The 23,174-nt window shown below is 47.3% G+C and overlaps 1 protein-coding gene and 1 long non-coding RNA gene across 2 annotated transcripts in view; one reads left to right on the top strand and one right to left on the bottom strand.

The window, feature by feature from the left end:
• Positions 1-847: 847 nt before the first annotated feature.
• Positions 848-23,174, top strand: part of CAPN8 (calpain 8) — a gene marked incomplete at its 5' end in the record, with an annotated part of 80,718 nt that continues 58,391 nt past the window's right edge. Inside the window, 3 exon segments of the mRNA XM_082436739.1 lie at positions 848-883; positions 2,780-3,091; positions 10,948-11,017. Of these exon segments, the coding sequence (XP_082292865.1) occupies positions 848-883; positions 2,780-3,091; positions 10,948-11,017 (418 nt within the window).
• LOC309644742 lies at positions 11,517-18,319 on the bottom strand. Its single transcript, XR_014254586.1, has 2 exons — positions 14,677-18,319; positions 11,517-11,740 (listed from the first exon to the last, which is right to left on the bottom strand). It is a non-coding gene; the product is annotated as an uncharacterized lncRNA (long non-coding RNA).

Genomic DNA, 23,174 nt, shown 5'->3' with positions numbered 1-23,174 from the left:
GAGTGTTTCCGGGAGGCTCGGGGAGAAACGGAAGCAGGGAAAACAATCCCATGGGATCCCTGCCTGAAGATGCTGGGTTCACTATACCTGGTATGTATCTATCCAACCACTGGGCATCTTATACCTGTGGGTGTTTATTCATTCAGCAAATACTTATTCAGTCCCTACTATGCTCCAGGAGCTTTCCAGGCTCCAGCAATACGGTGACGAGCAAAACAAACACAATTGTCCTCGTGGAGATCAGAGCGTGGTGGGGTGGAGGGGCATTCACTAAATGATGCTGGGCAGGGCATCGCAGGCCGCTGTGAGAGCATATGGGAGGGGGATGGCTTTGCATGGGGGGGGTGGTCTAGGAAGCCTTCCCTGGGGCATTTGGGGTCTGAAGGCAGAGTGGGGGTGGGGAGAGGGCATTTCCGGGGGAGGGCATAGCAGGTGCAAAGTCCTCAAGTGGGACAGAGTACGACATTCCAGGACCTGAAAGAGGCCAGGAGGTGGAGAGCAGAGAGGGAGGAGGGGCATGGGAGAGGGGCGGGGAGCGAGCAAAGGGCCAGTCTGCTGAGGGTCTTGTAGGCATGCAGGCCCTCCCTCCCCTTTGTTCTCCTAAGGGCGATGGATGGCCACTGGGGGGCTTTAGGCTTGGAAAGGACATGGTTGGATTTGTGCTTGAAATGACCGCTCTGAGTAGAGAAAGATTGGTCAAGGATGTCAATCACAAGCTCCAGATAATTAGGCAGTAGATTCAAAAGTAAAAATAAATATTTCCTTTCCTTTCCCACACAGAGTTGCTAGATTGCTCCTGGAATCCAGTGTGTTTGAGAGGATTCTGTGTTGACTGAATGGAGGAATTATGGTTCTGGTTTTAAAGGAGGATGGGGCCACCCAGGTGAGACCAGGGTCAACTTTGGGAGCTGGTGAAAATGTAACCATGGACTTTGGATGCACTTACTAGTGGAAGGAGACATTGAATCAAGGAGAAAATGGTGCTGAGGAAACACAGGTGGGGCTCCCAGAGGGACCAGGGCCATAGTCAAATCTTTCTGATGCCACCTTGAGCCTCTGAAGGTCATTTTGGCCTTGAATTTCTGGTGAAACCTGAGAAACCATGTTTTATCCTGGACATGTGGGGAACAGACCCTTCTTTCCGCTTGCCAAGACCTGCCCATCTGGTGAAGTCCTTTACTCACACACTGTTGCTGGCTTAGAAGGTTGGAACCAGGGGCCTCAGAGGTCAGCTTGTTCAGCGCTTCTCAGAGCGTGGACCAAGGACCCCTGCGTTTGGCATCATCTCTGGGATAGCAGTTTAAACACTGCAGGCTCCTGGGTCCTACCCCACACGCACTGAATCAGAACCTTTTGGGGGAGGGGGAGTAGTGGTAGGAATCAGCATTTTAAGCAAGTGCTTCACTGATTCTCACACATACTGGATTCCTTTCCTGAGGCTGCTGTAACCAATTACCAGGAACTTGGTGGCTCAAAACAGCAGAAATATGTTCTCTCACAGTTTTGGAGGGCAGAAGTCTAAAATCAGTTTCACTGGGCTGAAATCAAGATGTCGGCAAGGCCATACTCCCTCCAGAGGCTCTAGGGGAGGATTCCTTCCTTGCCTCTGCCAGCTTCTGGTGGCTGCTGGCATTCCTTGGCCTGTGACAGCATCACTCCAGTCTCTGCCTCTGTGGATACACTGCCTTCTCCTTTTTTGTCTGTTGTCAAATCACCCTCCGCCTCCGTCTCATGAGGACACTTGTGATTGCATTTAGGGCTACAATAATCTCCCCATTTCAAGATCCTTAACTTAATCACCACTGCAAAGATCGTTTTTCCAAATAAGGTATGTACTATTCACAGGTTCTAGAGTTTGGGACTCAGTATCTTTGGAGGACCATTTTCCAGCCACTCCCCCTTCCAGTTTCAAAACTCACTGATGTTCCACATCCTTAGGGTAGACCAGGCCTCGGAAATTGGAACCCTGAGAAAAGCGATTAATGCAAGGTCCCAGAGCCCGTTTCCCTTCTGAGGTTAGAACCCACAACTCTTATTCCCCAGGCCTTCTCTGTCTGGTCCTCGTTCCTAGGAATAACGAAGACTGGCATTTCCTGAGTGTTCCTTATGTACTATTCTAAGCAAATTCCATGTACTATCTCATCACCCTTCCAAACAACCCTATAAGGTAGGGCCTGCTATTACCTTTCATTTTACAGGTGAGAAAATTAAGGGGATGAGAGGTTAAATAGCTTGCCCAAGGTGACAGAGCTAATTACTGGTGCTGCTGGGATAGATACCCAGGCAAAGGCCAAACCCTTCACTTGTAGAAGGGACACCTTTGCTTGGGGTTACTCTGATCCACTCCATGAATCACCCGTCTCTGATATTTTTGTCCTTCTAGCGAATATGGAACTAAACTTTTCTGGAAGGGAAGGAGACCCCTCTAACCCCTTACCCTCCTGCTGAGAACCAATTCCTTGGAAAATACTGGCCTCAAGCTGCCCAACAGGACTTCTCATCTCAGCTGATGGGACCAATGGAAAGTAAGCAGGTCTTGCAAAGAGATGGGGATGGGTGGCTGTGATCCTAACGGATATCTTAGGCTAATGGCCTGGGAGGGGCCCTGGAAGTTTCCCAGCCTCCAAACTGTCTGCTGAAAGGCAGAAGGGGAGGGTGAGGGCAGATTCATTTGCACCTTGGGTACACATTTGCTCCTGGCTGTGACTCATTTCCCTCTGGAGCAGGGCCTCAGGTGAAATGATTACCTGCTCCACCTCCCCTTCACACTGCCTTATAGCTCCCCTCCCAGTGGGGCAGATCTGACAGCACAGAGCAGCTCTGCCCTTCTGTCTACCCCACGGAGCCCTCGACCACAGCAGCGCTGGCGGCTAGAGTATCCCAGCAGCAGGCGGCAGCTGAAGGTCTTGGCTCCAGCCAGAATGCCATGAAGTACTTGGGCCAGGACTTTGAGACCCTGAGGCAGAAGTGCTTGGACTCAGGGGTCCTATTTAAGGATCCAGAGTTCCCAGCGTGCCCATCAGCCTTGGGCTACAAGGATCTTGGACCATGCTCCCCCCAAACTCAAGGCATTGTTTGGAAGTGGCCCACGGTAAGGAGATGGGTTTGCTGTTGAGTGTCAGGATGGAGGGCCCTCGCTTCTGGTCAGAAGTAGCTGAGGGAGAAGTTATGGTTCTTGACCCTATGTTCCTGTATCCCGTATTTCAGCCTACCCTCACCCCTCCACTTTAAAAAACATCTTTTCAGAGGTGATAAGGTCTAGAGGGAAGAGCATGCACTGGCTTTGGAACCAGACAAGTTAGATTTGAATCCTGCCTCTGCCTGTGTGGTCTTGGACAGATAATCGCTGTGATCCTCAGTTTTTTCATCTGTAAAATAGTGCTACTGGCATCTTATTTTTCAGTGTTGGTACAAGGACTGGAGATACAGGTCAGAGCACAGTGCTTGGCACATAACAGGCACAGAAGGCATGGTAGCTATTGCATAGGACCCCTGGGACAGTGCAAGATGGAAAAAACCAATGCTAGAAGTAATCAGTCCTGGGGTACACTGTGACGTCGTTGCTGAAGTGTGCAGGGTTGCTTAGGGTTATGAATTGTCATTGTTTTATTGGGGCTAGGGAGTGGAGAGGTGGAGCTGGGGGTCTGTGGATACAGATGGGAGTCAGGGGCTCTGGGATGCTGTCACTGGTACCCCCCCCCCCCCAGATCTCAAGGGCAAGGGATGTAGAACGAACCCCCCAAAACCTGGGCCCATGACCTACTGCTCTGTGACCCTTAGTGATTTAACCTCAAGGATAAGAGCCCCCCACACAGAGTGGCTGTGAGAATTGAGATAATCCCTTGAAGTGCTCTGCTCAGTGCCTGGCCCACGAGTCTCATAAGAGAACATGCTTTGTGACCCTTGGCCAGGGGGCTGTTTATCTTCTAGACCGTGATGGGAAAATCAAGCCATGGTCCTTATTTTCTTGGCAATGGTTGAAGAGGGAGGGTAAGGAGAGAATAACTCCTTGGACATGGTCAAAATCACCCTTTAACTCCAGCTCTCTCTACCCCTCCTGTTTTCATCCTATCAATTTTACACAACAGTTGCCACCCCTGAGCATAACTCCTTTGCCCCACTTCCCTCCAGCCCCCCATGGCCATCTTCCGTGCCCCTCTGGAGCCTATGTGGGCGCTCTGGGATGTTGGCAAAATCAAGGCTGGGAACCATGGTTTTATATTCTAATGTCAAGAGTTGGCAGCCATATTTCATTTCAACAGACAGTTTTTTTAGGCCTCTGTTTTGGGCCACGCATTGGCTCTGCCCTGTTTGGAAAGGTGGTCGGGGAGAAACTGAGGAATGAGCCGGGGTCTCGGCTCTGAGGGAGATTGTGGGGAGGCAGACACCTGAATAAAGGACTGACATCCTGGGCAGAATGAAGGAAGTGCTAACAGAGGCATAAACCACGGGCATGGCAATGTGGGATGTTAGGACTGAATGATGGAAAGACTTAGGGGAGGAGAATACATTCGAGCGGAATTGAAGGACCCCAAGGAGCTTGGGGGAGGGGAGATGGATATGGGGGGAGGAGAGAAGATTTCACTCTGTGACCAAAGTCAGGTGTCTTTAGCCTTTGCCTAGTTTTTCTCTTTCATTTGCAATTCTTAAAGCCCTCACCTTCTCAACCACATTTCACCTTCTCCCCTAAAGTGTGTCTTCACCTGGTCTCACTGTCTACGTAAATATGGTAATTTCAGACTAGGATGCTGATTTGTGCCTGTCAACAAAATGTTATAAAAGCCAGACCATGAGGTAGTAGAACCTGATTAATGTGGAGCTGAAGTTCTCCCATTATTGGGAGTTTTCAGATGAATAAATAAAAGCTTGTCAGAATGTACCCTCTCCATCCCCAATCATCAGTGAAGGATTCTCACTCAGCTGCTTTTGACCAGGCTGTGCTCACACATCACACGATAGGACCCAGTTTTATCCTCTAAGATCTTACAGATCATTGAATAGCCTCCTGAGTTTGTAATGACCCTGATTCTATCTCTATTGGGGATGTGCCTTGGAATCCGGGAAAACTCAGCCTGTTCCTAAATGCTTCATTTCTTTCTTCCCTTGAAGTCCCTCAGGGGCCTGCAAGAAGGTTGGGGTGTCCAGAAATGAGGTGCACCAATGAGTTCATTTGCTCTTCTTTCCTCCCCTTCCCTCCCCTCCCCTTCCCCCCTCCCTCCCCCTTCCCCCCTTTCTTCCTTGCTCCCTCCCTCCCTTCCTTCCATCCTTCCTCCCTCCCTCTCTCCCTTCCTTCATTCCTCCCTCCCTCCCTTCCTTCCATCCTTCCTTCCTTCCTTCCTTCCATTCTTCCTCCCTCCCTCCCTTCCTCCCTTCCTTCCTTCCATCCTTCCTTCCTTCTTCCCTCCCTCCCTTCCTTCCATCCTTCCTTCCTTCCACCCTTCCTTCCTTCCTCCCTCCCTCCCTCCCTTCCTTCCTTCCTCCCTCCCTCCCTTCCTTCCTTCTTTCCTCCCTCTCTTTCTTCTTCTTTTTTTCTTACACTGTGGTAAAATACACACAACATATAATTTACCATCTTAACCATTTTTAAGTGTATAGTTGAGTAACAATAATTTGTTGTGTAACTATTGTCACCAACCATCTCCAGAACTTTTTCATCTTGCAAAACTGAAACTGCGCACTCATTAACTCCACATCCTTCCTTCCATTTTACTTCTGTCTCTATGAGTTTGACTACTCTAGGTACCTCATATATAAGTGAAATCATGCAGTATTTGTCCTTTTATGACTGGCTGATTTCACTTAGCATAATGTCTTTGAGATGCATGCATGTTGTAGCATGTGGCAGCACTTCCTTCCATTTTAAGGCTAGATAGTATTCCATTGTATGCATATTTCACATTTTATTTATCCATTCATCCATCAATAGACACTTGGTTTGCTTGCATCTCTTGGCTATCGTGGATCATGCTTCTGTGAATATGGGTGGGCAAATAGCTCTTTGAGACCCTGCTTTCAATTGTTTTGGGTTTACATCCAGAAGCAGAATTGCTAGATCATATGGTAATTTACTTTTGATTTTTTGAGGACCCACCATATTGTTTTCCATAGACACTGTACCATTTTACATCCCCACCACCAGTGCACAGGCTTCCAATTTTTCTACATCTTCACCCTCACTGGTTATTTTCTGTTTTGTGGTGGGGGCACATCCTAGTGGATGTGAAGTGGTATCTCATCACGGTTTTGATTTGCATTTCCCTAATGATTAGTGATGTTAACCATCTTTTCGTGTACTTGTTGATCATTTGTACATCATCTTTGGAGAAATGCCTACTTCTCCAAAGCACAAAAATGTGCTTTGCCCATTTTAGAATTGGGTTGTTTGCTTTTATGCTTCACTTGCTGCTTTTGAGGGTAACCCCTTACCACTTCAGTCTTAGGAACTTTAAGCCAGCTGCCCAGATGTGGCTCTTATAACCCTGGTTCCCATAAAGATGTTAATTTTTACTTGCCTTTGGGGGAAAGGAGATGAGATGGGCTAAATATATATGTATATTTGTTTCTGCCCTCTCAATAATAAATAAAGCTTGATACTTAGATGTTTTCTGAAATCATAAAATTTGACCTCCTTCCCCTGCTGGGTGTTTCTGCCTATTTTAAGTCCTGAGTGTAAGGTTTGGTTGGGCTCTTATTCCAAGGGTTGGAAGACAAGTTTGCCCAGACTGAAGATCTCATGGTCAAGCATGGGTTCTCGGGAGAAACTTTTGGCTATTCATGATCCTAAGGCGATTTTCCCCCCACTAGTGTTGGGCAAGGGCAACGATCCTATCACAAAGAGCATGACGGCTGTGTGAGAGCAGGGAGTGCTCCTAGAAGCTACTTCCCATTTCCCAGCTTGCCCGTCACTCTGGGTCGACACCCAGCCTGGGCCCCTATGGTTTGAGGGATGCCCAGTGTGTGTGGGCCCTAGTGCACGGGCCCAGTCAATGCTATTCTTCTCTGTCCATTTTTTTGTAATTAAGCGGTTCACTGATCTTAAGGAGAAATACACAGAGAGAAGTGAGGCATTGTCAGCTGCATGGTAAGGGCCCGTGAAATGGCCATCCCAAGTTCAGAGAGACACGGCGGGTTGAACTTTGGGAGGCTAGGATAAGGATGAAGGGGAGAGGCCTCAGTTTGGGTCTTCCACTCTTTGTTTTCAGTTGCTGCCTCTTGAATGAATGAATTTGGAATTTTTAATTCAGCCTTGATTTTTTGAGTGCTGGTCATGTGCAGATCATAATGTGGAGCCTTTGTGGAGCTTTTGCTAGCTGGGAAGAGAGACAATTGACAGCTGACAGGCAGCAGAATGGCCAAGAGCTTGGGTTTGGGCATCAGGTAGATCAGGATTCTGGTTCCCTTTCTGCCATTTACTAGCTCTGTGACTGTGGCTAAGTTACTAACCTCCCCAGGACTCAGTTTCCTCATCTATAAAATGGGAATAATAATATGACCTATCTCATCAGGTTATTGGGAGGCTTAAATGAGAGGATGGGTTTAACACAGTACCTGGCACATAATAGATGCTCCATGCTATGATCTGTCTCTAGCAATTATTATAAGACAGAACGTCCAGAGAGTGAAATATAAATATGTATGGGAGTTCAGGAGCGGAAGCAGTTAAACTGACTGTGGGATTGGGGCAGACATCTGAGCGGGGGATGGGTGGGTTGGTAAAAGAAGAGGGTCATGATAGAGACCAAGACAGCAAAGGTGTGAGCAAAGGCACAGGGCTGTGGATATGCATTCAGAGCCAGCACGTTCAGAGGAAGGCAGTGGAGCATTGTAATTAGGGGAGAGAGAGCACCTTGGGAAACAGAGAGTGTTGTGGGAAACGTCAAATGGGGCCAGATCCTAGAGCGACAGGAGTGCTGAGCTGAGTAATGTGGCCATAATCAATGGTGATGATGACAAAACGTGGCGACATCGCTGGGTTTCCCGGAAGTGCACAGCCAGGGCTCCTGTAATAACAAACATAGACTATCAGACATGGACTAATGCCCTGGGGAGCAATGTTTCCAAGTCACCAAGTCACTGAGAATGTCTGGTTTAAATCACTTCCTACCTTGAATTCCTTACTGATACCGGTGTTTCTCTTGCGCCCTTTCATCAGAGGCTGATATAAGGCTTGAATAATTTGAGTTTATGGAATGTTTTGAGATCTTTACCTGAGAAATAGCAAACATTTCTAAAAGTAAAAGAAGTACTAAAAAGACATGCTTGTTTGGGTTTTTAAAATTAATTAATTAATTTAATTTTTGGCTGCGTTGGGTCTTTGTTGCTGCGTGTGGGCTTTCTCTAGTTGCCGCGAGCTGGGGCTACTCTTCGTTGCGGTGCGCGGGCTTCTCATTGCAGTGGCTTCTCTTGTTGCGAAGCACGGGCTCTAGGTGCGCGGGCTTCAGTAGTCGTGGCACGTGGGCTCTAGAGCGCAGGCTCAGTAGTTGTGGCGCACAGGCTCAGTAGTTGTGGTACACGGGCTTAGTTGCTCCGCAGCACATGGGATCTTCCCGGACCAGGGCTCGAACCTGTGTCCCCTGCATTGGCAGGCGGATTCCTAACCACAGTATCACCAGGGAAGTCCAACAAGTTTGTTTTTAAGGAAGAAAAAAATAATGTCCCAAGAGTGGGGGAGGTGGGAGCCTGCCTCTTTACTGAGGCTTGCCTCTTTTAAACATCTTTGGCTGCCATGTTACTTTGTATCTCTGATCTGATAGGAGTTCCAGTAGAAAGTTAACAATGTAGAAAAGACTTTGGAAATGTTCTTCAGGCATAATGCTGAGCTGTGATCTCCTTGCAAAGATGAGGACTTTCTGTGGCCCCTGAGAGATTGACACAACATCTGAGACATGGCATTTTTTTATTGTTTTCTCCTGGTGGAGGCTGGTGTGCGTTTTGAAATATGCTGATGACTAACCGTAGCCAAATGAACATTCCACCTGCCTATGAACCCCTTAGTGCTGTTCTGGTTATAACGCTTTCAGTTGCCTCCAGCCTTTGCAAACCACTCTGTCTTCCAAACCAAACTTAACATGTTAGCCGAGCTAGGTAGATTATTAGATATGAGTCTAGTGAGCTTCTACCGTATGGACAGTGTGACGTGGGTAATTGAATGTACAGCTCAGGGGAGTGATTTGGGGAGCATCAGCATATTCTATAGTTAGTAGCTGAAACCACGGGTCTGGATGATGTCACCCAGGGAGAAGGTTTCGGGTATGTTATTGCTCTATGAAATGGGGTCATGCCGAGGACTGAGGACCCAGCCCAGGGGTTCCCTGATCCTGGGGATGAGGAGAGCAGAGGAATCCTTAAAGGAGACTGACAAGGAGTAGAGAGGTGAGAAAGTCAAGAGCAAGTAAGGACACAGAAGCCAAGAGAGGAGGGTTTCAGAAGGAGGGAATAGGCCACAGTATCAAGTGTAAAGAACAGTGAGATTCAGGGGAACAAAGCTCCTTCCGTGATTGCTGGTGACTCAGGTGAGAAGAGTTTCATGAAGCCGCTGGAGATCGGAGCCAGATTTCAGTAGACTGATGGATGCATGGGAGATGAGGAACAGTATACTTTTTTTTTCTTTTTCGGTCACTAGACCGCTAGGCAATTCCAACAGGAGACTCTTTTAAGTAGGTTTTAACAAGAGAGATTCTGCTAAACCTCTGTTCAACGTGCTCCCTGCCCTTCCTTCTCCATGAAGCAACTTTTTCCTTCTTTTTTTTAAAAACAAACTACATTCAACATTTTTTTGTCTCTCTATTTTTATTTATTCAATTTTTAAATCTCTCCACCTTTTGTCTGCCAAGAGAGGATGTCTGGAGACTGGGAGCTGTCAAGCACCTGGGATTAGAATTTGCAGCTGTCCATTTGTAGAACCCCTAGTCTGACTCATGCCACTTCTCTCTTTAAATTGCCACTAGAGATGGCAAGAGATTGAAACAAACAAACAAACAAACAAACATACAAACAAACAGAACTAAGTCCCATCATTGGAGGGCTGACTAAATAACTCATGGTACTTATAATGAAATGATAAAGCTCTATATGTGCTAAGGAAAGATGTACAAGATAAAAAATGGATATATATATGTAAGTGTGCTTTTAAATCAAAAGACGTTTTCTGGAAGGACACATAAGAAATGTTAACAGCAAAGAATGTGAACTAGAAGGAATTTTTTTGTTTTACAGCATTATTTACTGTTAGATTTTTTTTTACCCATATGCACATATTTTTTTTTTAATAGAAAACAAGTTAATGAATTTTTTTAATATTTGGAAGAAAAAAAAAAAAAGCCAGTCCAAAGGCACTGTCTTGGCCCATTTAGGTAGGAGCTAGCAGCTTTATACAAGGCTGTAGGGCTGCCACTTTGAGGCAGGTGAGCAGGGGAAGCGTAGGTCAGATGTGGGAATGGAGCTGAGTTCTCCTCTCTGTATAGGACACTTCCTGACGCCTCAGTGTTTCCATCAGCACATGGGGTCATCACTGAGTCAAGTATTTAATGAGTGTCCACAGGGTGCAGGGCATTTTGTTAGAGTGCTAAACATTAGTTTCATCCTCTCCCTGTAAATAGGGGTGTTGTCTGAACGGGTGAGATCATAGCTCCTCATGTCATTATCTCAGCCTTTACCTTTCTCCTACCCTCCCCCATACCCGCTTTCACACACACACACCCACACAGTATGTATCACGTTAAAGAGCTGGCCGTGGGCTCCAGCGCTCTGCCACCCCTGGCTGTGTGACTGTGGGCAGCTCTCCTGCCTTCTCTGGGCTTCAGCATCCTCAGCAATAAAATACGGTGTGTGCAGTAAATGTTCTCCTAGGTCTCTTCCACGAATTTTGGGACTATCAAGTTCTTTCACTCTTGCTGCCACCATCACTGGGCATCTTGTGACTTGTGTTTTGTCCCCAGTTGCTTTCAGGAATTGTGTCCCAGCCCTCAGTTTATCGTTGGTGGAGCCATGCGTACAGACATTTGTCAGGGTATGCTAGGTGAGTAACTGGGGAGAGTCCTATTTGATTTGGGTGAGGGCAGGTGTGTATTTGTAATGAGTAACATCAGATTACGCTGTTAGAGTTGACCGACTACGTTATGTCTGCGACTTATCCGTATGGGTTTGTGTTTTGAGACCGTACTCTCCATTCTGGGTCTGGAATGCTGGAACTACATTTGGTTCCTCCTAACAAGAGATTTTCCATATGCTCACTTAACCCCTTTTAGTGCTAGAGTCACGAGCCAGAATTATAGGCATGCAGTAGATAACCACGCTGTGCTGTGTTTTGATAGTAGTGACCTTTAATTGGTTGTAATTTGCCCTGTGGAATGGCCATGTCTATACAATTATGGGCTGTCATAATAGATGCTCTTAGCATGAGTAAGAAAAGAAGACTCCCAGCTTTCCAGCCAAGCTTCTTTCCAGCCCGGAATCCTGGGATTAAGAACCTTCACTTCCCAACCTTTCATATTCCCTCCAAATCAGGCTCAGTTAAGTTGAGGAAATAATTTATTTTGTAAGTTCTAGCCTTAAGTGTTGGAAACCGAGGTTCTCCTTGATAGCAGATTAGCACTGTTGATCTCATAAGCCCTCCTGATCCCAGGGCATCACAGTTTCTTCACTGAGTGGGACAACACTGACATTTCAGGGACAACATAGCTCTGAATTGAATTCGCTGGGCTTCCAAACGGCCAGCCAGTGACAGCTGCAGGAAATAGACCTGGAAACGAAGGCAAGAGGAGACAAATCCTATTTGCTGAAAATTAGCCAAACAAACAAAATCTCAGCATCCACGCGGCCCCAATCACCCTTTATCCTTCAGGAGATTTCCCCTCCATCTTTTTTCTCCTTGTTCCTCCTGTTCTCTTGAGCCTGTTGGAAACTTTTATGATTTTGAAAATCACCGGTGTTTATTTTAAATGCTTCCAGTGTTCTCTCCTTTAACGAGTAGAGCTGATATCCCCTTAGCCAGAGCTCATGGGGCGTGAGCACAAAGCAGTGAGAACGATTCGGGTACCACACAGACGTGTGCCCTGTTCCCTGAAAGCCACAGTCTCCGTGTCCTGAGCCTTTGTGTGAGGGCTCACCCAAGGGTAGCATTCTGACCTTTCCTTGCTCTGGATGAGTGTGCTGTGCCTTTTTACTTCCAGCTAAATATTTAACCTAATTTAGCACGTGTCTCAGGGAAACACAACTTCTAATCTATGCTTTTAACAGCTTCTTGTTGTAGATGTTTTGACTTTGGAAAAGGTATTTAGTAAGTGTCTTTTAATTGATCAACTTGGATAGATCTTCCTTTGAATAGCTTTAAGCTCAGAGAAAAGAAGGGTTCCCCAAAGAGGCCTGAGCGTTACCATGGTGAGTGTGCGCTGCTGATGGAGCCCGCAGCTAGAGGAGCAGTAAATGAACCCGATTCTCCGAATCCAGCTCACATCAAAGTGAGCGGGCCACGTCGTGGAGGCCGCTCTGGGTTAGCCCTGCTGCAGGGGTGGTTTTTAATGAGCAGAGCGGAAAGGGGTTGTTGAATCCAATTTCCTGAAGGATGCTTGGTACGGGGCTAGAGGGCCTGTGGACCAGATGGAGCCTCAACACGTATTGAGGTGGGTGCCTGCATGCCAGGCCTGCAACTCGGCACCAGGTTGGTTGCCAGGAGCTGAGTGACAACAACCTGTGTGGCCTGTGAGACTTGAGCTCAGTGGCGTTAACGATGGGCGGATCGTGGCGAGATTAAGAAGAAGACTTCCTGATCAGAGAACCAGGGGGTGTCATGCTGCACCTGTTGAATCAGGGTGTGACAGGGATTCATATTTGTTCAGTGCCTTTCAGGCTTGACACAGTCCAGCACAGCGCAGTGGGATCTATTCCAGGTTTAAAACATCTTTTTTATTATTTTTTAAAAAATTTATTTATTTTATTTACTTATGTTTGGCTGTTTTGGGCCTTCGTTGCTGTGCGTGGGCTTTCTCTAGTTGTGGCGAGCGGGGGCTACTCTTCGTTGTGGTGTGCGGACTTCTTATTGCTGTGGCTTCTCTTGTTGCGGAGCACGGGCTCTAGGCGCGCCAGCTTCAGTAGTTGTGGCTCACGTGCTCTAGAGCGCAGGCTCAGTAGTTGTGGCGCACGGGCTTAGTTGCTCCGCGGCATGTGGGATCTTCCAGACCAGGGCTCGAACCCGTGTCCCCTGCATTGGCAGACGGATTCTTAACTACTGCGCCACCAGGGAAGTCCTGTTACTATTATTTTTTTAACAGTCGATCTATATAATGAAAATGATGTCCTTTACACAGTTTTGTGTTACTGTGATTTTATTATTATTTGAATACACACTGTTCAAAAATGAAAACAACTGAAAGGTCCACCGTGAAGATCCAGCTTCCTGTCTGTCTCCATCTATTCCACTGCTTGCTGTCCTGGAACCTTTTTTTTTTTCTTATCCTTTCAGTGTTTCTTTATGCAAATTCAAACAAGTCTAAATACATATTCTAATTTGTATCCCTTTCTTGCCTTGAAGGCAGCATACTGTAAACATTGTTTAGCACCTTTCCATTATTTGTTATTATTTTACTAAATAAAATGTCTTGGAGCTCTTTCCATGTCAGCGTATGAAGGGCTTCATTCCTTTGTAACCACTCAGAATATTGCAGTCCATTGTGCGAAGTACCAGTTGATTTAGCCTGTCTCCTACTGATGGACACGAGTTATTTTCTCTCTTCAGCTATTATACAAAATGGTGCAGTGAATGTCCTTCTCTGCGGTAGTGTGTGTGTGAGGGCTTTTGTCAGCAGGTTTGAAGTGTGGCTGCTTCAGTCACCATGGAATATCTTTCCCTTCTATTTGATTCCCAGCGTTTAGTGGCCTCATATTCGGTCCCACTATCACCACTGTCTTATCTACTCTGAGGAAAGGGCCCAGGACAATCATTTACACTTTAGTGTGAATTTGAGTCAGTGGGCTACCAGAGGATTTGTATATTGAACATTATCTCCAGAGCATAAAAGAATTGTACTGTTACATCTTTAGTTACACCAACTCTCATAACTTATTTCCTTTTGGTATGAATGCAGACAATGAAGCACAGTAATAGAAATCATGGATTATATTCATATTACATTACAACTGTTGCAAATAATTCAAAATATCACATATTCATCATTACCTCATAATTATGCTGCTTATTAGTCACCACTCCAAAACTTTTATATAGAATGTTAATAAAGAAGCACGAACCTTACCATATTCTAATTTTAAAAACATATTTTGATAACTATTTCAATGTAATTATATTATGTATATACAATGTATTTCTCGCCAAGCCAGCCTTCATCCTCGCCATGTGAGCCTCTCGGCTCCCACCAGAGTCTGTGCTCATGTAGAGTCCAGGAGCTAACTTTCTTTGGAGACGTTATTATAGGAAGAAAGACTGGGAAGTCTGCAATGCTAAGGATTCAATTGCTCTAGATAATTCTTACTGTGTAATATGACTTTCTGTTGGGTGACTCAGTCTCTGCCTGAGGGCAGTGCAGTTTGCCTCCACACAAGTAATCAAATGGGTGTCTGTTGATGAAACAGCCCCCAGACAAAATCCCTCCCTGGATCCCCAGGCCTGGAGCTCTTCACCCTGACACACTGAGGAGGGGTTCTCTGCAGCCGCAGCCTTACCACGCTTGGTCTTCCCGGCAGAGCCCAAGCTCACCAGATCTAGCAAGGGCCACACACACAGCACCCCTCCAGTGTGAGGAGATCTCAGGGCCACACCATAGTGAGAGGGAATAAGTTGTTAAGAGTGGGATTATTCCCTGTCGGGCACGTCTGCGGTGCCCATTTCCAGCAAAAGCTCATGGTTGGCACATCACACGGGGAACTGCAGGCACCTTGCTGGTCTCTCTGCTGCCTGTCCCAGCACCGTCTGTCTCTCCTTTGCACGTTGGCCTGTGTGTGTCCCTCTGAGGCCTCTGGGTCCACAGAAATAGATTCTGTCCCACCACGAAGTACACGTTTCTGGCTCCTTTCACCCGATGCGGTAAGTCATGACTGTGCACTGGCCAGAAGTCCTTTAGTCATTGGCTTCAGAAGTTCAACCCAACCAGCTTAAAGAAAAAGGAGAAGTTATTGGCTCATCCCACTAGACCGTGGAAAGGGAAGGGCAGTGCTGGCCTCGGGAAGCCTGGATCTAGGGATCTAGGTGTTCCTGGAGCTCTCTCTGCCTGTCCTGTCTCCACTCCGCCCTCTTCCATGCCAGGCAGGCTTCACACAGAAGGAGAGATGACCACTAGGGTTCCAGACTTCAACTTGGTAGTATCGCAAACCACCTTTGATTTTACATATCTCAGAAAAAGTCTCTGATCTGGTGGTTGGGATCTTTGCCCACTCCTTGGGTTCAGTTATATCAGCCAGAGCGGTGAGGTCCTATTTGGTTGGCTCAGCTTGGGTCATGGGCTTGCTCTTCTGACTGCCAGCCTCCCCCCAAACCACAGGGGGGGTTCTCCAAAAGAAGGGGGCAGTGTGCAGTGGGCCTACAGAATGGAGAAAGTGTACCTCAATTTGCCAGTGGGGTGGCGGGGACCAGGCCTGGCCAGACTGTGCTCTCCCCGCCCCAGGTCACCTCTGTTCTTTGGACTCATTGGTCCTGCCATCTTCTCCCTGCCCCTGAATCCATCACCTTGCAGTACTCCAGGACATGTCCCTCCCTGAAGGCTGCTCTTCTCTTTCTCTGGATCTGTGCTACCAGCAGTGCCTAATTCAGCACCCCGCGTGCAAAGAGTCCCCCAGGGAGACCTGGGTCTTCATGGTCTGCCTGTGGCCTCGCCACCTCAGTTTGCACAGCTGTACAGTGGGCATGTAATCGAACCCAGCCTGCCGGGTGGTTGTGATGAGTAGAGAATTGACGCGGCTCCTTGTCCTCCCGGAAGTGGGCACTGCGATGGGCACAAGTGGTTGTAATAACCCTGGGAGCCCTGCCTGTGTGCTCCATGGGTCTGACTCTCTTCCGCATCTCTATAATCCACCGTGCCTGGGGTGTAGCAGGGCTCTGTGAATGTTTACTGGACTTCTGATCTGTTACCTAAACCCTTTGCCTCGTATCATTATTAAGTCATGAAAACAGGGGTATCTTAAATCAGAGGCTACTTGTGTTTTTTCTTCCTTCTTTGCCAATATCACTCTTGGCCGTCAGGCTGGATCAGGTATTTCGAATAAAAAAATCCCATCCTGGGGACTCCCTTGGTGGTCCAGTGGTTAGGACTCGGCACTTTCACTGCAGGGGGCACGGGTTGGATCCCCAGTTGGGGAACTAAGATCCTGCAAGCCGGGAGGCACCGCCAAAGGAAAAAAAAATAAAAAAAAAATCCCATCCTGAAGGTAACTACATGTCTTTATTTTTAAAGGATTTCAAAGTGCATGCAAATCAGCACGTTGGCTTATCTATCCTCAGATCACTGATACGTCTGGGAGGAACATAAAGGTGTTTGAAGGTGCTTGATGGTTCTTGCCCAGGAGGGATGTCCCAGGAACAGACAAGGAATGACATTGTCCCAAGGCCCTGAGGTGGCTGTGGGTAAAGGAATACAGGGAGACCCCTCCACCTTCTGCTAGCTGGATCCTGTGGCCCCCTGGGGGGCTCTGCTCTGAGCCTCTGAGTCAGCCTGTCTCTCCCAGGCTCAGCAGGACCACACAGGTCCACCGCCCTTACCTTAGCATGTCCGCAGGCAGGGGAACACTGAGATGGGGTATCACTTATGCCTACGGTTGTGAAAATGCAACAGGACTTGATACATCTTTGGGCATCTTTTGCCGCTTGCAGTTTTCAGGAATGAGGAGCAGGAGATTTTCTTCCTTAACAAATGAGGAACAGAGACTTGCAGAATTTAGCTAGAAATTAGAGTGCTTTCTGAATAACAAATGCTACGGTGTTTATCCAAGCTTTTGATCTAGTGATGGTTTATTTTCCATGCAGAGCGAGGATTAGCGAGGGAGCCAAGCTTTTCTTTGAAGGGTTCGGTGAGTATTGGGGTTTCTCTCTTTATCCTGCTATTTCCCCCTCTCTGTCTTCTACTCTGTGTGTTTGTGCTTGTGTGTGCTTATCTCTTCCACCCTTCTTTCTCTAGTGACTTGGTGTTTTCTCCTCACCTTTATGGAATTGATGTCTTTTTCATCTTTGTTGTATTTATTGAGTAGACTTTTATATTCTGGATTTTCGTTTTGAAAAGGGAGTGACTGGCCAGTTTCACTTGTCTCTATAGACAAAGAGTGAACAACAACGCCTAAATCCAGGTGCCTTCTCTGATGCAACCCTTGCATCCATTTTCCTCTGTGAGCCACGCTCCCCCATCGGGAGCAGCCTGCTCTCCTGCAACAAGCGCCAGGCATGCATCGCCCTCAGGTGTTGGGACTGGTGTCAGCATCTTCACAAGCACTTTTCTAGATACCTTTTGATCTGTAGCATCCTTGGAGGACTGGGGCGAGGTAAATCAATTCACTAGGACTGAATGGTTACTTTTAATGAGCAATCAGGGGAAGCCTCAGAGAACTCAGAGCAGCCAGACCCCCTCATTGATTCTGGAGAGTGCAGGGTCAGACTTCTGGGAGGCAGGAAAACGGCAGAGGACAGTTCCTTGCGGCCCAGTCATAAGTGACATGGGGAAGTTTGCTTTTGTTAATACAGTCTTCTCCTACTTTCAGTGATCCGCCCATCCCCCCCTTTAAAGTATAAACATCTGAGAGTTATTTATTTATATATATGTATTTTGGCCATGCCACACGACATGCGGGATCTTAGTTCCCGCGAGCAGGGATCAAGCCCATGCCCCCTGCAATGGAAGGGTGGAGTCTTAACCACTGGACCACCAGGGAAGTCCCAGTGATTCCCTTTCTTTGTGGAATACCTTTCCCTTCTGTTTGATTCTTAGTGCTTAGTGCCCTCATGTGTGGCCCCATTATCACCACTGTCCTATCTATGCTGAGGAAAGGGCCCAGAACAACCATTTACACTTTAGTATGAATTTAAATCGGTGTATTACAGGAGAATTTGTATATAGAACATTATCTTAAGAGCATGAAAGAAGTGTAGTGTTACATCTTTAGTTACACTAACCCTTACTAACTTATCTCCTTTTGGTATGAATGCAGGCAATGAAGCACAGTAATAGAAATCACGGATTATATTCATATTACATTACAATTGTTGCAAATATCTCAAAATACCATTTATACTCATCATTACCTCATAAATATGCAGTTTGTTAGGCCCTACCACAAATCTTTTATATAGAATGTTAATAAAGAAGCACCAACTTTACGACATCATAATTTTTTTTTTAATAACCAATTGGAATATTGGTCTAGTTTTACAATAGAACTCTTTTTTTTTAAAATTTTAATTAATTAATTAATTAATTTATTTATTATTTTTGGCTCTGTTGGGTCTTCGTTTCTGTGCGAGGGTTTTCTCTAGTTGCAGCGAGCGGGGGCCCCTCTTCATCGCGGTGCGCGGGCCTCTCACTACCGTGGCCTCTCTTGTTGCGGAGCACAGGCTCCAGACGCGCAGGCTCAGTAGTTGTGGCTCACGGGCCCAGTTGCTCTGCAGCATGTGGGATCTTCCCAGACCACGGCTTGAACCCGTGTGCCCTGCATTGGCAGGCAGATTCTCAACCACTGCGCCACCAGGGAAGCCCACAACATCACAATTTTAAAAACATATTTTGATAACTGTTTCAGTACACTTTTTGTAGTCCTATTTTTTTATTTTATGCATTTAGAAACATTATGCTGAGATCAGCTCTGGACTTCACTAAACTGCCAAAGGGTCCAGGCACAGGAAAGATTAAGAACCCCACATTACAAGAATGTTAGGCTGCTTCTGCCAGGGGGAGATTTCTTTTTGCAGCAAGGGAATTTTGTCAGTAACCTTCAGTTTTACTAAGAGGTGTCCTGACTATCCCTCAGTTCCTAAGAGAGATGCAGAAAATGCAGGCCAGCCCCTGAGTCCCCAGGGAGACAAACTCTTGCCCCTGAGGTTACTAACCTGGTAAGGAGATGGTGAGTGGTGCCAGGCCAGTGGGGGAAGCGCTCTCTGAGCTCCCTCTTGGCTGAGCAGCCTGAAGTTTGGGTCTGAAAAGCAAGTTCCAGAGTGTGGCTGATTCCTACTCAGAAGAGTGCTGGACGAAATACTTGGGTCCTGTGTTTTTAGAGGACAGTCATTTTAATGTAGTCCACAGACCCAATAGGATCCCCACTGTAGGGCCCGACCCCGTGCCTGACACTCCCCTCAGCTTAGCTTCCCACTTTGCAGACACCATCCCAGGGCCCAAGGACGATCTCTCCTTCAGGGACAGGCTGTGAGTCTTGGGCCCCTCCAGCCCTCTCTGACTTCTTAGGGGCACACCGCTACCCCCGCCTAACGTGGCTGTTTACAGGGCATCATTACAGGAGACCGGGGGCCAGCTGAAGACCGTGCAGCTGATGGGGCACTGGGGATGCAGCATCCGGGTCCCCAAGGCCGTGGGGAGCCTGTGTGTGCTGGGTGCTGGGGTCCTCCCGGAGAGGACAGAGCCGAGGTGGAGACTGGCTGGTGCAGGAACAGGAAGGCTGTGCTTGGACCTCCGTGAAACTTGGTTCAGCCTGGGGCGTTTACTAGAAGCTCTCACGGGAGCGTTCCAGGCTGTGGTTCACAGGCTGCACCTTCAGTTCCCACCACCCACAGTACAGAAGCGTGGGCCCTCCCTTTCCCTCCTCTGTTCTCTCCTCCTCCCACAGGAGGCTGGTCCTCCCGGAAGCAAATCCATGCCACCTACTCACTGGTGGAAGGACAGCTGCTTCCTTTGTTCTAAGAGCTACACTGATTTGAGGAACTGAAACAAGCAGAGTCTCCGTTGCACCAGTTGAGGCAATTTTGCCAGCCCTTCCCAGAGGCCCCTCTCTTTCAGAGGCTTTCTCTTGGCCTTGGCAGTTCCTGTCGCCTCCCTCTTGCCATCTCAGCTCTTGCCCTTTTGCCTGCTCCTCTAGGCCAGGAGTGGGTAACAGCAGAGACTCGTGGGACTGTGGACTGTAGCAAACTAGAGAGCCAGCCCTGCCCGTGGCGGAAGCCATCCCCCAGCTTGAACTGGATGTTACCATAAAGAGCCGGGAGGTCCGTCCCGACTGCTCGACCTCTCATAGCAGCCCCCTACTCTCACTCCCCCAACCTTGCTTTCCTTTCCTTCATGGCATTTACCACCACCTGGCACAGGGATTTATTTATCCTTTGTCTTTCCCAATAGAATGGAAACTCCATAACATCAGGGAATTTTTTCTCCCACTGTTGTATCCTTAGGGCCTGGAATAATACTTGGCACAGAGTAGATGCTCAATAAATATTTGCAGATTGAATAGATAGAGGAATTTTGGCCAGATTTTGTAGTGGTTTTTTTTTTTTTTTTTTTTGTAGTTTTTAAGAGAAGCCAGAAATCTGGTTGTTTATGTGAAACCTCCCAATTCAAACATATCAATCACTATGCAGGCCAGCCCTGCACAAGCCAGACAGAACAGATCAGCAAACCAATTGTGACGGGTTTATCCCCTTCACTCTACACCAAGGCCCTGCTGGGCTTCAGTTATGGCACTGACCCTTTGGATTTTCTGCATTCTGATCGGCTTTCACCCTTCTGAGCTTCTTGAACTGCTGCTAGCCAGTCCTTCCTTTGGTCTTTGGAGAAATGCTGTTCTTTTGTAGATGAGCCCCAGGCACACCTACACTGGCTGCTGGTGGAAATTGCTTTCTCTGTGGTTGCCTGCCACCCACCTGGCCAGGGTTCCCTCTGCCCCTCCCCCTAAGAGTTTTGATTCCTTTCTGTCTCCTTTTGCATCTTTTTGCTCTTAGGCACTGTACTCAGGATATTTCCCCAGCCTAAAAATACATTGTTTTCTGTTCACAACACCCCACTGGGCTCCCGCGCATTTTATTGATATATCTGAGCTCACTTCACCTCATGTCTTAGTATGTGTGAGGCTGGAAGACCGTCCTCATGCTGCCATGGAGAGTCTCCATTAGGCTGTGTTTCATGTTTGTCGCATTTTGAGAACCCACACGTACGTTTGGAAGCCTTGGAATCCCAGCCCCGATTTGGAGGTGCCACACCACCTACCATTGTTTGTAGAGGTGGGAGTTTGACAAGCTGTATGTTCTGCCTCACCACAAACAGTGAAGACCGTTTTTTACCTTGTCATGTATGTTTCAACCTTGGCCAGAGCTAGTGATGAATCTCAGTGCTCATCTTTTTATTTCTTTCTCCATTAGAACCTGGCCTCTAGGGCTTCCCTGGTGGCACAGTGGTTGAGAGTCTGCCTGCCAATGCAGGGGATACGGGTTCGAGCCCTGGTCTGGGAAGATCCCACATGCCACGGAGCATGTGGCCCGTGAGCCACAACTACTGAGCCTGCGCGTCTGGAGCCTGTGCTCCGCAACGGGAGAGGCCGCGACGGTGAGAGGCCCGCGCACCGCGATGAAGAGTGGCCCCCGCTTGCTGCAACTGGAGAAGTCCCTCACACAGAAACGAAGACCCAACACAGCCAAAAATAAATATAAAAAAAAAAAAAAAAAAAAAAGAACCTGGCCTCTAGCATTTGTCTTATTTTTGAATCCAAAAGGTATTATAATTAAACTCAGTAAGCAAGCTACTTCCTGGAAACTGGCTCTAAGATGTACTTACATAAGGCCCCAAACGTATTTACCTACTGATTTTTTTCCCTCCAGTGTATCAATTCCATTTTTATAGTCTACCAAGAAATTTCCCCCTCTAAATAGCATTAAAGTTATGATTTAAAGTGGGGGGTTAAGGATAGGAAGTCCTCAAGCAGTTTCACACCATCAAGCTTTATTCCTTCAACAATAGCAGAAATTAGATGAGAATTGGCTTGGTGGGGCTCCGTGAACAACTAGAAAGAAATTCTGAAATAATTTAAATAAATTCCCTCAACTATGAAGAGTTTTCTTTTTTCCTTTTCCTCCCCACTGATAACTTAGAAGGTAAAGCAAGATGGCCTCTGGTTCAAAAGATGGCCCACCAACCTTTCCCATTTTTTCCTCTTTTTTGAAGTACATTAACTCTCTGGGAAGTTCCAAGCTCCTGGAAGCTGAAGACTCCCCCAGCCCCAAATTGTCCTCGGCCAAATGCTGCGATGGGTTCTAGCTGCCCTCTGCACCAAGCTCTGCTGTCAGGTGTGAGGGCCGCCTTCTGGGTAGCTACGGGAACCAGGAGTGGAGACGAGAGCCGACCTATGGGGGGGCACAGAGGTGGATTATTTAGTGTGCTTTATTATATGTAGTGCAGCTTGAAAGGAGTGATTTTGAAGATATAAAAATTATAGTAGCCATAAGGAGTCACACCGCCATTGTTCAGAAGAATACTGGTAGGATTTGGGGCTAATCTTTGAAAATGTATTGGTGACACTCCTCCCAGGGTGTCTCCAGTATCCCACCCCCTGCTGAGAGCTCCTGGACATTCGAAATGCTAGGGATTGATGTGCTCTGGGATCTTGCTTCTAGAACAATGGTAGCTTGCTCTAATGCAATCATAAAAGGAAGAAGATATTCTAGTAAGGTGTGCTAGATTCTTCATTTACAGATATAGCAGGAGGTGGGGATCACATGGCAGATTCAGGGATGGTTGGCAGTGGGATGCTTCCAAGAGTGATGGGATGTGTGTCTTAACAGACATTTGAATTTGTCAGAATCAGGAAGAAGAGTGATGGGATGTGTGTCTTAACAGACATTTGAATTTGTCAGAATCAGGAAGAACTTTCACAGCTCATTCCTTCATTTTACAAATATTTATTAAAGTGTCTTCTTTGAACAAACTGGCACTGTATCTCCTCTCCCAGTAAAGAGGGTTCCAGGCAGCAGAGGGAATATGAACAAAGGTCCTTCAGCTAGAAAGAGCGGGGCACCGGGGAGGACACGCAGGGAAGTGGCAGGGTTGCAGCCCAGAGGGAGCAGGGGTGCAGAGGCTGGGAGTGGAAAGGTGGGAGCCTCCAGATTGTGCAGGGCCTTGATGCTGGGGGAAGAATTCGGGACTTTAGTCCTGGGCAGTGGGGCAGCACGGAAGCTTGTCAGTAAGGGCAAGTTCAGCCAGACATGCTGTAGTGGGGAGAGTGCAAACACCCTGCGGCAGACAACTGCAAGGTGA

The sequence above is a fragment of the Balaenoptera physalus genome (assembly GCF_965194825.1).
Source record: "Balaenoptera physalus genome assembly, chromosome: 1".
NCBI lineage: Eukaryota > Metazoa > Chordata > Mammalia > Artiodactyla > Balaenopteridae > Balaenoptera > Balaenoptera physalus.
Note: the sequence above shows the minus strand (reverse complement) of the source record. Positions and strands in the feature narration are given on the sequence as shown.